Genomic DNA, 16,266 nt, shown 5'->3' on the forward strand with positions numbered 1-16,266 from the left:
GGGTGACCTAATCTTATTTTTCCCCCTCTGTGAAGGAGCTGTAATTTTCATTTAGGCAGCATTTTCCAGTTTTAACTCCACTGGACACTCCAAAACTGGGCACTTACTCCATCTAGTTATTGATTTCACCATATGTTATCTTTTTATTTTATTTTTTTGGTTACTTTTATTGGACTGTTTTTGGAGAGTGTGTGGAAGACTGTAACCTCCACAGACTTAAGGTGATGGGGTGAGAGAGCACTTCTTTTGGTGACAAAAGCCTGAAGATTTTTAAAGAGAACAAAACGGAGTTTAATAAACAAAAGAGAGTTAAAAAGAAAAGCCGATTTCCTTTTTAAAAATGAGTAAGAATAATGAACTAATCGTTGTTTAAAGAGTGGGGAAAACTTTTTTCCCCCTAGATGTGGCGAATAGCGGGATAAATTCGAAGAACTCCATCCCACCCCCGCACGCGCGCCCCCCATTCTTTCCAGACAGAGCGGTTGCAAATCCCAGGCTGAGTCCGCCCTGGGAGCCTTAGGGCACCTTCCTCTTTGCTCTGTGTGTGTGTGTGTGTGTGTGTGTGTGTGTGAGTGTGTGTGTGCGCGCGCGTGTGTGTGTGTGTGTCTAGCTCTCCCTCTTTCCTTCAGTCTGTGCCTGTGTGTGTGTGTGAGTGTGTGTGTGTGACAGAGAGAGAGCGAGCGCGAGAGGAGAGAGAGAGCGAGAAAGAGAGAGAGAGAGAGCGAGAAAGAGAGAGAGAGAGAGCGAGAGAGCAAGAGAGCGAGCTGTGAGCTGTGCTGCCGCCGCCGCTGCCCTTTGATCCCGACATTAGTGTTAGGGGCTCGGAGACACAGAGCGCGGCCATAGACACCGCCGCACCGGCACTCATTTATTTATACCTCCCATCACACTCGCGAGCATAGGACACACACACACAGACACACGCACTCACACCTATTAGATCCGTTTCCATTGAAGAATATTACGCTCGGGGACAAGCCAGGTGCACGACCAAAAATTAAAAAAAAAAAAAAAAGGGAAAAAAGAAAGGAAAGAAAGAAGAAAACCCCTCTTCTGGCTCCAGGAAACAAGCTTCAACCCATTGCACACACCGGAGAGAAGGGGTTTCCCCCTGCCCGCCCGCTCGCCCCCCAACTACCTCCCAGCTCCTGCCAGTGTCTGCTTCTCTGCCCCCACGGGGGTTTATTTGATCTCACATTAACCAAGGAGGAGAATGTGAGAAAAGGGGGAAAATGCCCAGGAGGAAGCAGGAGCAGCCCAAGCGCCTTCCCTCACGTAAGTCATCCCTTCTCCACCTCCTCTCGTGCCATTTTCTCGCCCTCCCTCTCCTCTTTCCCCTCCGCAGCCTCCTCCGTTGTTTTCTGCATTAGTTTAGGGTTACAGAGGTGAAACTGACAAAGACACAGCCCGGGTTACTCCTCGTTTAGGTCTATGCTGAGGCAGCCATGTTGGTGATGATCAGCCCCGTGCCCTTTCTATTCTCTCTCTCTTTTTCTTTCTTTCTCTCACCCCCCCTCTTTTTTTCCTTGAGATCGGGCTTTTTTCCTTTTCCCTCCCCCTCCTCACTCCGGGTTGCTGGGGGGAGGGGGCAAGAGAAGGGAGGAGGGGAGTAGTGTGGATGCCGGTTTTTTTTTTTTAAATCGAGGGTGGAGGGGAGGTGGGAGAGGTTGGAATCTTTAAAAAAAAAATTCCTTGCGGATCACAGTGCCTGAGGGTGCGGGGGTCGGGGCGCGCAGGGGGCTGGGGGCCGTGACATGGCGTTTGGGGGTGTCGGGGCGAGGGCGCGCGGCCGCCTGCCGGGTACAGGATCCAGGGAGAGGTCCGTCTCCGGCTAAAGGTTGCGCCGGGGTTGGTCGGCCCCGGAGCCGGCGGCGGCAGCGGCGGCGGCAGGAGCAGGAGGAGGCGGAGGTGGAGGAGGCGGCGGCGGAGGAGGGGAGTCGGGGGCGGGCGAGGCGGGAGAGGCTGGGAGGGTGTGGGGGCTCCGCACACAAACACACGGGTACACACGCGCCGCCGGGCGGCTGCTCCCGCGGCGCCGGGGCGAGGGGGCGCGCCGGGGCGCGGGGGGCGCGGGGCGGCCGGGCGGGGGGCGAGGCCGGGCAGCGGCGGGCGGATGTGGGGTGCGGGAGCTGCGCCGAGGCGGAGGCAGGAGGCAGGGCGGCTCGCGGCGCGCGAGGTCCCTGCAGAGCCGAGGGGAGGGAGGAGCAGGGCTCCTGGCCGCAATAAAATGCGGGGTCAGTCGGAGCAGACGGAGCCGGGCGAGACGGGCTCTCAAACCCCCCTCCCCGGCGAGCCTGAGCAGAGTCCAGGACTAAAGTGCATCACAGCCCTCCCCGGCTGCAGCCACACACACCAACTGGAGACACACACCCGCCGGCACGGCCCGGTCCCCTTCCCCTCCTCCACCCGCGCCCCCGGTCCCTCTCCGCCCTCCCTCCGGCTTTTCTTTGCGAGACTCTTAACTTTTCCCCCACTCCCTCTCCAGCTCTCCCCCCCACCCCCCAATCTTTCTCCGCTTTGAGTGTTCCGAGATGCTGCTAAAGCTAAAAGTGAAGGAGAAAGAAGCAACTAAAAATATCCCCCGGGGCCGCCCGGCTCCTTGAATGCAGGGAGGAGGGGGCAGGGGAGAAGGCATGGGGCGGGGTGACGGGGAGGAGGGGACGCCGGAGGCGCCGGAGGGAGGGGTCGGGGGAGACGGAGGGTCAATTTCTCTTCTCTCCCCCCGCACTGCTCCCCTCTCCCGGCGGTTTGGCGCTGCTGCTCGGAGCCCGATCCTGCAAAACCCGGGCTGGGGGCGGGAGCGGAGCCGGAGCGCCCGCCCGCCCGGGTGTCAGGCCGACGTGGTCGGTCACCTGAAGTTCACGGAGGGTGGGGGAAGGGTTAAGGTTATGGTGTCTCAGGCTCGGGTTGTGTGTGAGCGTGTGCGTTTCCGCTGCAGACAGGCAGCGCGATCGATCTCCCCCTCGCGAAATCTCCGCGGCGGTGCCGGCCCGGGGGACGGGCAGGGGGCGCGGGTGGCTCGGGCCAGGCGCCCCTGCGCCTCCGTGTCACCCGGGCCGCGGCCGAAGTGGCGAGCAAGGGCACTTGCAGGCAGCCAGCTCCGCAAACATTCCTCTTTCTTTCCCCTTCCCGGTACGCAGGAGTCGACGCACAGGGCTTGGGTTGTGCTTTTTTTCCCCTTCCTTTAAAAAAAAATGCCCCTGTGCAGTCCTTTCTTCGCCTGCCCGCTAGAGGTTCTGAGGATAATATCACATATGTAATATATATGCACAGAAAAGCATTCGCAGGCGGCTGCGTGTGTAGGGAAATTTTGTGCGAGGAAAAAGAAGGCGGCGGAGTCGGGGAGGGCGAGTTGGGAGGCTCCGCGCTGCGATTCACAGAAAACTCGCAGCAGTTGGTGGAAGTGTTCCGTGCACATGGCCGGCCCGCCGCAGTTCCCAGCTCTTTTCGGGGGCGTGTGGGGGCAGGGAGGGGAGGCAGGGATCCTGGGGGGGTGTCGGGGGAGGCTTGCCCTGCTCGGACAAAATGGGCTTCAGTGTTCTCTGCGAACTTGCCCTTAGATGGCAACTTTGGGAGCTGATGAGCTTGTGTGCGAAAACCAGGGCGGTGAGGTTATTTGGTCATTTTCCTTTCTTCTCTTTGAAAAAAAAAAAAGAAGAAGGAAAATGTTGGCGGGGTTAGAGGGAGGGTAGGAGGAGAGAAGGGATTTGTATCTGTTCGGTTGTGACGGAGATGGAACGCCTTCCCTCCCGTGGTGTGTAGTGGAGTCGGGCAGCTGCAGCCTGCCCTGCTGGTGACCTTGACCCTGACCTCGTGCGACTACCCTCTCCGTCTGAGAGGAAATTCAGGCTCCATTTTAGCTCATGTGTTCGGTGGGCCTCTCCAGCGCGCAGGGGCCTGGCGATTAAGTTGTATTTTGAAAGTGGGCTCTCTAATTGAATACTGTTACCCACTCGGTTAAAAAAAAAAAATCGACTTCTCCTCCAGTCACATAAAACCACTTTTACTGAAGTAAGAAGCAATTACCTTTTGGAAACCCCGTAAAAGTCCCTCCAGTTTTAAAAGGCAAGCCCATTTGCGAAGCTTTTCTCCACTTACCTTTGCTTTGAATGGATTTTTGTGGATGTGTGCTGCCTGTTTTAAGCATGGTTTACAGATGTTTTGTAAGCAGTTTGCATTTGAGCTGAGAGCAGTTTCTGGACAAATGGTGTGTTTTGCAGTTCTGACACAGTAACCCAAGTCTTGCTAAGTGCTGAGTGAGTCTTAAGGAACTTGCAGTGGTGTGGATTTCGGTAAAATTAGTGTTAATTTATATTTAGTGTAGAATATAATTGTAGTCCTCAGTTCTAGTTTTAATGCTAAGCTCTTTGTTTATTTCTTTGTTTATGCATGGCGCCAGGATTTTCTTTTTCCCCTGGAGAACCGTTTTGTATGACTGAAAATATAGTGAGTTGGGGATTAAGATTGCCCTAATGGAAGTCATCCCGAGTTTTTAAGAAGTTATATAGGGGCAGCTTGAAATTTCACAGTTAAAGGAAGGAGTGATGTGTGTGGCTTTTAGGGTGGGAAGGGTCAGAGGGGATCTGAGATGAGGAGGATTGTTTTTGAAACCAAGGGGCCTTCTGAATAGATGATAACAAGTGGTTGAGAGCCACTTTTGATATGATGTTCAAAAAATTTAGAGAACCTGTAAACACACATTTAAGAAGTTCCAATTAGAATACAAGAAAAAAAAACTTGTAAAACCGAATCATCAAGAAATTTGGAATGTTTTCCACTTTGTCTTAAGCCCCCCCCCTTGCCTCTGTGTCCGCCCCCCACATAAACCATTGCTACTAATAAAGTCTTTCTGTATGTTATAAAATATGATACTAGCCAGCCGCAGTGTGGCTCTGCGAAGCCCACAGTTCCCCCACTCTATAGCGCAGACACCAGGGAACCTGGAAGTTCCGCCCTGGAGTAGATTAGTCCTGGAAATCCAGACTAGCACTGAGTATTATCTGATACCAAGTCTGGGGTGAGCCTCAGCCCCTGGCACGGAGTCCCAGCAATTCCCCAGGCTGGGCTTCGGCCTGCTAAGGTTTCCTAGCTCCTTCTGTTCAACCAGACACCCTTGGGACTGTTCGGAACCGAATTAGCTTTGGGGATGGGCGAGCCTTTAACCTGACGCTACTAACCTAAGCGTTAGATTTCTGATTTAAAATTCTCCACAGTCGTTTCTTCCTGGGCCTCTGAAGTAACTGTGTGTGTTTGTTTTTGTTATATAGGCCTCATACATATGCAGAAAAACAAATGGCCTGTCCCTATAGAGTTGAATGGTGACCCTACTGACTGCCAATCAAAAATGCATGCTGCACTAGCTTTTGGAGGTGACCCCCAACCAAGGGCGTTAAACTGTTTTTGAGAAGTGGTTTTAAACACTATTATTCAAAATAAAGCCTTTATTTCTTGGCCTAGAGCAGTAATGATCATTTGGGGGTTTAAATCTGATTCTGTTGCCATTGATGTTTCTTCTACAAAAGTTCTTTCCGTGAACAAGGTCCAATACCATGTTCAGAAAACGTCCTAGAGGTCCTTTGAGCTATACCGGTGCTTATCTTTAGCAGAACCCTGAAATGCGTAGTTTAAAAATGTTGGTCAGTCTAAGCAAGAGGAAGAGAGGGAAACTGATACTGTGACTGTTTGCCAGGCCTGGGGCCCAGGCTTTTAGGAACATCACTGCATTTGGGATCACAAACTGGAGCGGGAGAGGGAGGTGTTTGTTGCATCTGGAAATCCTTTTACCGTTGGTGCCCTAAGCACTTTGAAGATTTCATCTTTAGCTTCCACTTACCCCTAAACGTGGATGAGTTTAGCTCCTGTTCTGTTTATCATTGGAAAGCTGCCTGATGCTTATTCCCCAGAGGGAGCACAAAAAAAAAAAGTTCATAAAACTGTTGTTTTGTTATTCTAGCATCTTCACTGTTGACTCAGTTGTGGGTCGAGCCCGAAACAAGTTATTGTCTCCTTCGTGAAAAGAACTTTAAAAATTCTCTCCTGCTTTCTAGTAAAATTGGGAAGCAGAATGACTGAAAAGCAGCAGGGTCCCTTATTTTTATATTTTCACAAGTCTTTATAGGTCTATTGAAAGTTAAAGGATAGAAGGTCGAACTTTTCCCTTTACTTTTATTGATTTTTTTCAGTGACCAGGTAATACCTCCTGACTATGACAGGAACCATGGAAAAATTTTTTCAAGACTGAAATAGTAAAGTATTTCACTGTTGATGAATCTGAGGTACCACAAGGCAGGCTTGGTGGATGCTGGGCAAAAATGCCTGTTTTCCCAGGAGACCTCCATGTATTCCTAAGCACATTCAGTAGGGTACACTGAGCTTTGCTATTAAAGAAGATGACTCAAAATCGCACTCCTTTCAGTGCTTCAGGATAGTTTTGAACAAAAAACATTGACTTTAAATTTGTCTTCATGTTACCATCTCGCTCTGGGAATGACACAGCTGGTGCAAGTTGACAGGTCTCCTGCACAAAGTGTTAATAAGTCACGTTGGAAAAGTATAAATTGGACAGCTTTTGGCCAGTGATAGAGCTTGCTGTGCATTTGAGTTATTAGAGTCTTTGAATGGCTTCTGTTAGAAGAGTTCCTAGGGAGGTGTGGAAAATCTTTATCTTGTGAGGCTTATAAAATTAGATGGACAGAGGTGGTGGAAACATCCAAGGGTTCCTGTTGTGTTGGTGGAGTAATCAGGCAGGCTTCTCCTGCGGGCAAAAGTTGGTTTAAAATACAAGGAATCCTATGAATGTCAAGATGTTCTTACACGAGAGACCGAATTCGAAATGTGCAGTACCTGGTGGGGTCAGTCAACCAGTTTATTTAGTAATCCCAGTATTTTGGGTTCAGATCGTGTTGGAATGATTTAGTTTCTCAAAAGAGAAAAATTTATCCAGGATCAGTCACCCTGGTCACATCGTGCAAGGTGATGTCTTTGGATTCAAAGGTGACAAGGTACATAGGGAGTGATGGGGGAACTGAAATTGGCATGGTGTACAAAGTTCCCTTGGTTTCTGATTGGTCAGTAATGCTCTCCGTGGAAGCTGAGGGCAGGATATTGCTGAGAGGGGGTTAATACACCCTTTCACCTTCCTTTTTTTGAAAGTTGCCTCGTCCCTCCTACACTCTTCCTTTTGAAATATCTGTCGGAGTGTTAGAGTAGCAGGACGGAACACAGACAACAGGCTGGAGCTGATCTCTCCATTCTGAGTGATGTCTTCGTAATTTTCTGTACTTTGATCAGACTGATCACAGAACAGGATGAGAGTGTGACCTACAAAATAGGACTTTGGGGGGCGTTCGAGGCTTTCTAGCAGAAGGTTTTACAAGACTGTGAGCTTTGAGTTTCCTCTTATCCAAAAGAAATCCAGACCAGGCCTAGTGATGGAAGAACATGTGGTTTTTTTGTTTGTTTGTTTTTGATTTTTTTTAAATCAGATTTCGTTACTATTTTGTCCTAGTAATGGCAGTCTAGAATCACATTTTAGAAATACAGATTGTAAATGAAGCAGCTGTGTCCTCTTTCTGATGGGCTCTTTTCTATTTCATATTTACTAGGTGTCGCTCAGTAATTCATACCATCGAGGGCCACGTGTACAAAATACTTTATGGTTCATGGTCACTGAAATGTCTTTTGTCATATTTTTATAAGAAACGAATGTGCAAAGCGCAGACCTTAGACTTAGCTAACAGGCTAGATGGGCTGAAGTTTCTAGCCACTTTCTCCCTTCTGTTTAGGAGCAAGTTTTGAATTTCTGTCCTCTGTCTGTAACTTACATTTTTATGATATTAGAGAATAATGTATGACTAGGTGCTGAAGCCGGGGCCTCTCAGGTGACTCTTATCATTCCCCAAGGACCCACCTTGGGATAGAATTGCTGTACCTACAAGGTAGTTTCATAAATTAAAATCAGACTGTGGCTTGATACTAATCTTCAGCTGCATGGGTGCACATTGCTGTTTATTTTATAAAAGTCAGCTTCCCTGCCTGTACACACTTACATACACACAGACACACACACACACATACACACACACACAGAGGCTGCACTGTAGCTAATTTTATAAAATGTACAGTGATACACGCCCACAGTCTGAAATCAGCCTGTGGCCTTTAGCAACTCTGCTTTTCACAGACTGACCCAGGGTTATATCAAATGCAGCAGATTCTGTGCGCCTAAAAAGGATATTGTTTCCAGCCATCCATTCCCTTCTGATTAAAAAACAAAGCTCCACTGCTGAAGTTCTTAAATGACTAAGGCTTAGGTACTCTGCTTCTGTTTTTCCGAAAGTCCAAATTCAGCCAAGTGTGGTCTACCAGCAAGGAAGAAATGCATGGACTGTCCCTGAGGCTTGGGCCTGCAAAAGCAGACTCAAATAATCCTTGTCTCTCCTTCTCTCTCTCCGTCTTTCTTGTAATTTCTACGTGGGACAGAAAAGTGGTTAGGCCCCATTAGAAGTGAGGTGTGAAGGAGAAAAGAGGGAAGAGAGAGATGTGGATCTCGGGGTGACCTGTTTCGAGTGCTCCGAAGAGGCTGGCCTTCAGAGGGGCCTGGAGCGGGCGAGGGAGATGGTCTTTTACATGACTGATGAGCAACACCCTGCTTATCTGCGCCTTTGAAACAAGCTACTGGACTGTGGAAGGTGATAGATTTTCCTGAAGTTCCATAGTGCCAGTGTCTTAGGATGCCTGGTGGTGTATTTTTAAAAGCTTTTGCTGTTGTCTGGTAACGAGAGGGAGAAAATACCGTGTGATTTTTGCCCTCTTTTCCCTCTGTCTGTTGGATATAGTATGACTTAAGTGAAAACAGAGACCGCACACGCCTTTTAAGTTCACAGAGAAGTGGTCAAGTGTACAGGCCGTGGCGCCAGGCTGTTTAGATCCAAGCTCTGCCGCTAACAAGCTGTGTGACCTTGGGCAAGTTACTTAACTTCTCTGTCCCCTAGTTTCTTCATCTTTCAATAGTGATAATAGTTCCTATATCTTAGGCTTATTGTAGGGATTCATTGAGTAAATGTGTAATAATCAATATCATTACACACCCCAGACCATGTCTAATTAGTGGCTGCTTTGCAGAAGGGGCTCAGGAAGGCTTAGCTATTATTAAGTATGTGAAATAAGTTCCCATTTGCTGAGTTTGTGATTAGACTACAGGCATTTCTGACTTAGAACTTTTTGGTGAGGTCTGTGCTTTTTTTTATTATTTTGAATTTTTTTCCATAGATCTCATAGAGTAATAATATGATATGGTAAAATTCTTTTATAAGGCTCTGTAATAGGGCTTGGCAAGTACTTGTTTCATAGGCCAACAGTATTACTTAGAGTTTACTAGAGGAACAAGTTCCTGTGTGTGTATGATTTGACCTGAATTATATCTAAATTGTATGACTGAGTTTTAGTGTAAAGTGAGGCTAGTAAATCCACATTCACAGACTCACAGTGAGATTTTCAAAAGAGAAAATAGGTGTTTAATAAAAGTTTATGTATTTATTTATTTACCAGTCAGTCCACTGATTAAAATTACCTGGGGGGAAATTTCTGTTGGGATTTCCATGTGTTAAACAGGTAATAGTTCACGTTTTGCACGGAAAGGAGCCGGTCTGCTGTTTCTAATTGCAGAGAACCAACGCAAGAGAACACATTAAATGAATTTGAAAAGAAGGATGTGTGTGTGTGTGTGGGGGGGGGGGTGTTGTGTGTGTGTTATAGATCATATCAGAGGTCCCAAGCTAGTGGCCTACTGGTATGTTTTGCCTCATACAGTCTGTTTAAACACTCGAGACAGAATTTGCAAATGGGCAGTTTCACATAAAAATCCAGATTTCCAGCTTCTTTTGAAAACTTGGACGAGCCAGCAGCACCCGGCCACCTCCCCACATGGCAGCAATCTGCTGCAGTCGGTGGCGGCAGTCCCCTTCCCTGGCATGTGCTCGCCAGTCTGTCACAGTTCCTACCACTGGGCTGCCTTGTCCCCGTCTGCACGGACACCTGCGCGCCTCCCTCAAGCGGCTTATCTCCCGGCCCCTGCGGGCGTTTGGGTTAGAAACTGTTCCACATTCCCCAACATTCTGGGATCTTCTAATTTGTCACCGAGGCGAAGGTACTGCCAGCCATATTCTATGGCAATGTCAGGGAGCAGTCTAGGTAGGGTAGGGATTAAGATCGTGGCACCAGACACCTGAGTTCCATCCTGGCTGCTGCACATTTTAGCTGTGACCTTGACAAGTGACATGACTGCAGTTTGCCACTTGTTTTCTCATCTGTAGGTTGGGAGAACATTGTAGGCTCTATGGGAAATAAGTGAGCTCATACGGGTAGATACTTAGATGCATATCTGGCACATAGTATGTGTACAATAAATGGCGGCCACATGAATAGACTCGAGGTGTGAATTCCTTTCAACTAAGGGTCTCAGTAGTATTGCTTGAACTGTGCTGTAATCAGTCAGTGACAATGATTGCTGCCTGTCAGTTTCTGATCACCATCGGCCAGCCTGGTGGTTCTCCACCCTGGCAGCACATTTTAGCCACCTGGGAGATTTTAAAAGCACAAACACCCCCTGAGATATAAATTTAATTGGCCCAGAGTGGAACTTGGGCATGGACATTCTTAAAAAGCCCCCTGGGTGAGGACCCCTGAACTAACCAGAATGCCCACTCTGGGCTGATGCTATTTCAGCCAGAAATAAAGACATGTAGATTTTGAGTCTGGGCAGCTAACTGATGAGAATCTGTTAGACTCTTAAAACCTTAAAAAAAAATAGCCCATGGACCTGAGTAATTGACTGCAGCTCCTCCAGATGGGAAACCATTGGTTTAGAGAACGACCTGTACTAAGCAAGAGATGCTGTCACCTTCTCCCACCATGATCACCAGGGTTTCTCACTAGCTATGTGACCTTGGGTAAGTCACCTAACCTCTCTGTGCTTACGTAGCGCCATCTTGTAAAATAGATAATGGTGCATTAGCCACACCTTCTACTTATATAATGCTTGTTGTCCACAAAACATTGTCACTAATATCATCTGCCTGGGAGGCGGGCAGGCAAGGGGCCTTTCTCTAACCAGTCGGACAGAAGTAGGAACTGAGCCACAGAGAGGAAGAAACTAGCTCGAGATCACCAGAGCGAGAGGTATCAAGGGCTGGACCATGTGCGGGTCTCTCGAGGCTCAGAGCTGCTCCGAGGTCTCTGAGGCCTTCATGGGGTCCGAGGACCTGGAGAACACGCCTTCACCACCTGCACCCCGTCTCAGAGTCCCTCCACGACAGGAGAACCTCTCAGGTGCTGATGGAGCATACACCTTGCCCTGTAATTCATGGAGACTTATGCCACTGATAATATTTCTTTCCTCAAAGATTTATTTTGACCTTAGACTAAGCCGAGGGCAGTCAAATAGAGTCACATGCAGTGATACTTTCTGGAGTCTGGATTATGTGCTCCCTGTGGGGAGCACTGCCTTCCTGTGATGACCTAGAATGCTGAGTTGTTTTCTAACCTGTGCTTGTTTGGCCCTACTTGTTAACCCAACAGTCCTCACTAGAGCAGGAAACACAGCTGTATTTGGGAGGAAACAAAGTGTGGGACACCCTACGCTTCAGGAAATATTCCTGAAAGCGCTGTATGATTTCTCCCTTCCAGGGGAAAGCAGACCTCGAATAGTCACTTACTGGTTTTTAATCTGACCTTAAGACAGAGGGAAACCAAATTATAGTCAGCTGCTTTCTGACATTTATAGGAAGAGAGGAATTTCATCATCTCAAAGTAGGGTTTGGGTTGGCTAGACTACTAGATCATAGAGGTGCTGGGTATCAAATACATGTTGATAGATGAGAAAATATGCACAAAGGAGAAGAAAAAAACACATGTATTTTAAATATGACTTAAGTGTACTCCATACGGCTGGAACCATGGAAATCACAGATATTCGTTCTGTTTATTGATTTATTTTTAAAAATCCAAATGGGCTTTAATGATAAAAGGAGTGCATGCTTAGTATAAATGATTAAAGCAATTTAGGAATGTTTAAAGTAAAATGTGAAAGTCCCCTCTCTTAGCTCCCGCCCCTAGAGATAACCACTATCAATCAACAAGCAATATTTCAAATTCAACCATCATTTGAAAAATGGATGCATTTCAGCAGAGTTGGCTGAACTAATGTAAGCACTGAATTCAAGACGAGGGCGGTAGCGCTGGCCTTGGGAACTGATGAGATCTCACGTGCGGTAGTGAATCCCAGATTGGGTGCCCCGAGTTAAACGGGGAAATTGATAAACTCCTGACCAGAAGGGAGGCAACCAGAATGTTGTAGGCTCTTGAAATCATCGTGCGAGGAATTCATTATTAAGGCAATCGGGGGCGCTTAATTCCAAGATAAGAGTGAGGGTGGGTCAAAATCATGCATGGTAACAACATCAAATATAAGAAGTTACGTCAAGTGAAAAAGGGAGTAGACTTTCTCTGTATTGTCATTCGTCCTAAATTCTCACCTTGTGTCTGATAACTGATACTTGAATCATCCGTTCATATCATTCATTCATTCAAACAGCAGTAACTGGGTGCTTCTGTGCCAGGGATTTGTGCTCTGTGGAGCTGAACAGAGTGTGGTCCCTGCTTGCAAAGATCTTAGAGCCAAGCAGGCAGAGAAAGAGATGGAAACGAATAATTAGAATTTGGCTCAAAAAGTATTTTCATAGATTTCTGAAATGCTGAGCTGAAAACAGACAATAGGACCGATAGGGTAGAAGTTAGAGGGAAGATAACTTTGATTTCTTAAGATAAGGGACTGTTGAATAAATAAAACTGCCCAAAAATGAAACAGAAGATCTTGCGTTTATGAAGAAGCTGGTTCAGCCACCTGTCAGGGGTGGTTTTCTAAGGACTGCAAGTACAGAGAGGGTGAGGTGCGGAGGAGAAATGTTGGGCTCTAAGCTTGTTTAATATTTTGAGAAAGAAGTCTACCAGGCAAATGCTGCTTTGCTTGGTTTCGATTATAAAATGGGACTCTGCTCCTACAGTGGGGGAAAACATCTTTCAATATACTGAACTGAACGCCTTTTGGGAATAAGGGTACATGCATGTCACGTACACACATAGTATCAACTTAGATAAGTGAGGATTTGATACTCTAAGGATTTGATCACCTGAGAGCTGTAGCCCCTACATAGTGCTTATTCATTAACAAAAAGTTTTGAGATTTGCAGATAACTAACTATTATATATAAAATCAATACATACCAAGTTTCTTTCCTGTAGCACAGGGAGCTATGTTCAGTATCTTGTAGTAACCTATAATGGAAAAGAATATGAAAAGGAATATATGTATGTAGATGCCTGACTGAAACATTATGCCGTGCACCAGAAATTGACCCAACATTGTAAACTGACTATACTTCAATTAAAAAAAAAAGAAATTTTAAAAAAAGGACAAATTTTGAGTGTTTACCTGGCTCATAAAAGTTGTATAGAATGCAGTCTCTGCTGACAGTCCTTTCAAATGTTGACACAGAACAGTCAGAGGATAATTACAAATCAGTAAGCTAACAGGTGTGAGACAGTATCATATGAATTAGATACGTAAATGTTTGAGGAAGCAGAGTAAGAATGATGGGGAAAAAATTCTTGGAGAGGAGTGATACCTAAAGCATCTTCAAGAATGTGATGGCTTTAATCTTGAAAGGAGAATTTCTAAGCAAAAGAAGTAGCATTAGCCAAAAGAGACTGACATAAACCGAAAGTAGGCAGGAGACACTAAGAGAAGGAACTTTGTTGAACTAGGGGGACATATTGGTGATGTCAGGATAGAAGGTAGGGAAAATATCGTAGGAGCTGGCCCAGGTGATAAGAGATGATGATGATTAAGTTTAGTGGTTTGGGTACGACAGGAAATCAACTGAAATGTGGTAGTTTTTTCATTGTGATGTAAATAGAGGTGGAGGATAAGGATGGCCTGAAGGAAGAAATGGCCTTGTTAAGGAGGGAGACCTGCCCCAGTGATGGGCTTCTATGGGGCCAGGGCTGCAGACCCTCAGCCAAGGCTTAGCCCTGACCCTCTACTGCCCCTTCCTTACCTCTTTGGTTTCCTTTGACAAAGAAGCTCTAATGCGGTGCCTGCCTTTGCAGGTCAATAAGTATGTGATAGTTATAATAATATATCTAACGTGCATACATATATAATGAAGTATAGTGGTTAAGTGAACATTTGTAAACCTACTGCTCAACCTGACAAATTTCAACACTATCAAACATCTCCTTTACTATTCTCCTGCTACCTGTTCTCATTATCCTAAATTTTCTGTTTATTGCTCCCCCTGCTTTTTTTTTAATTGAAGTATTGTTGATTTACAATTTGTGTTAGTTTCCAGTGTACAGCATAGTGATTCGGTTATAGTTTTATATATAGATTCTTTTTCATATTCTCTTTCATTATAGGTTATTACAAGCTATAGAATATAGTTCCCTGTGCTGTACAGTAGGACCTTGTGGTTTATCTCTCTTGTATATAGTAGTTTGTACCTGCTAATCCCAAACTCCTAATTTATCCATCCCCCTACTTTCCCCTTTGGTAACTGTAAGTTTGTTTTCTATGTTTGTGACTCTGTTTCTGTTTTGTAAATAAGTTTATTTGTGTCATTTTTTTAAGATTCCACATATAAGTGATATCATATGATATTTGTCTTTTTCTGTCTGACTTAACTTCACTTAGTATGACAATCTCCAGGTCTATCCATGTTGCTGCAAATGGCATTATTTCATTCTTTTTTATGGCTGAGCAATGTTCTATTGTGTATATATGCCACAACCCCCTTGCTTTTTCTCTGTAGCTTTACCGTATTTGGTTTTGCTTGTCTTTGAAATTTATAAAAATGCAAATGTAAAAATATAAAAATAAAATAACAAATAGCATGCATTCTGCACCTTGGATTTTCATCCAGCTGTTATCTTTGTGAGAGGACTCACGTTGATGCACGTAGCTGTGGTGCATTCATTTTTACTGCTCCCTAGTGTTGTACTGTAGGAACATATCACAGTGAATGTGTGGTTTGTTTCTACTTTTTGCTGTTAGAACAGTGCTGCTGTGAACAAGCAAGTACACATCACTTGGCCTGAGTGAATATTTCTCTAAGACACTGGTTCTCAAATATTTTGATCTTGGGACCTACTAAAAGCTATTGAGGACTCCAGAGAGCTGTTGTATGCATGTATCATATCTATCTTTATATAGCATATTAGAGATTAAAATTGAGAAATTAAATATTTTTATTCTTAAAAATAATGGTTATTACCTATTATGTGATAATTATAAATGGGATATTTTTATGAAAAATGCCTTTTTCCAAAAAATTTAATGAGAAGGGTAATATGATTTCATACTTTTACAAATCTGTTTAATGCCTGACTTAGAAGATGGCTAGGTTCTCCTATCTGCTGCTGCATTCGATCAGTTGCAACGTGTTGTTTCGGATGGAATAGACGAAGACAATCTGCCTTCACACTGATAGGTAATAGCCTTTACGACTATTCTTTGATACTGTGCCAAGGCTCAGAAAGAGGGAGCTTCTTAAAGCTACCTCTTAGCTTAGTTAGTTGTAATGTGGAATCTGAAAGCATTTTGATGAAATTTTTGTATTCTGTTACATTAAAATCTACTAGTCTGTATTGCACGTTTTTGGGGTGAGGGAGAGGCAATTAGGTTTGTTTGTTTGCTTGTTTATTTAATAGAGGTATGGGGGATTGAACCTAGGACCTTGTACGTGCTAAGCACACACTCTGCCACTGAGCTATGTGCCCCCCCAACCCCACATTGCACTTTGAATGGATCATCCTGTATGTACCATCACACCTGGGTCATTTGGAAGATGCTGGCTCCCTGAGTTATGTAGATCTACCAAATGTTGATACATTTCATTATACAACAGAACAAATTTATTTTATTTTATTTTAATTTATTTATTTTTTACTTTTTTTTTTTTTTTACCCAGACTTAATCTATGTTTATTCTTTTTTTTTTTTTCCCCTGGGTGGGGAGGTAGTTAGGTTCATTAATTTATTTATTTTTTCAGAGGAGACACTGAGGATTGAACCCAGGACCTTGTGCTTGCTAGGCATGCATTCTACCACTTGAGCTATATCCTCTCCCCAAGAAGAAATTTATTAATGTCAACAAGGATCTATTTGAAAAGTCTGTATTGGGAAGCTGTCAAGTTCACAGAGCAGGATATA

General features: G+C 45.3%; 1 protein-coding gene across 5 annotated transcripts in view; it reads left to right on the forward strand.

Moving 5' to 3' along the window:
- The first annotated feature begins 605 nt into the window (after positions 1–605).
- ZNF827 (zinc finger protein 827) overlaps positions 606–16,266 on the forward strand; it is a 167,024-nt gene continuing 151,363 nt past the window's right edge. For all 5 annotated transcript variants that reach the window (XM_072976163.1, XM_072976153.1, XM_015244140.3 and 2 more), the window contains exon 1: positions 606–1,275. In XM_072976163.1, the coding sequence (XP_072832264.1) occupies positions 1,233–1,275 (43 nt within the window). In that variant the 5' untranslated portion in view covers positions 606–1,232. The remainder of the gene's footprint in view (positions 1,276–16,266) is intronic.

Source organism: Vicugna pacos, chromosome 2 (genome assembly GCF_048564905.1).
Source record: "Vicugna pacos chromosome 2, VicPac4, whole genome shotgun sequence".
In the NCBI taxonomy this organism is placed as follows: domain Eukaryota; kingdom Metazoa; phylum Chordata; class Mammalia; order Artiodactyla; family Camelidae; genus Vicugna; species Vicugna pacos.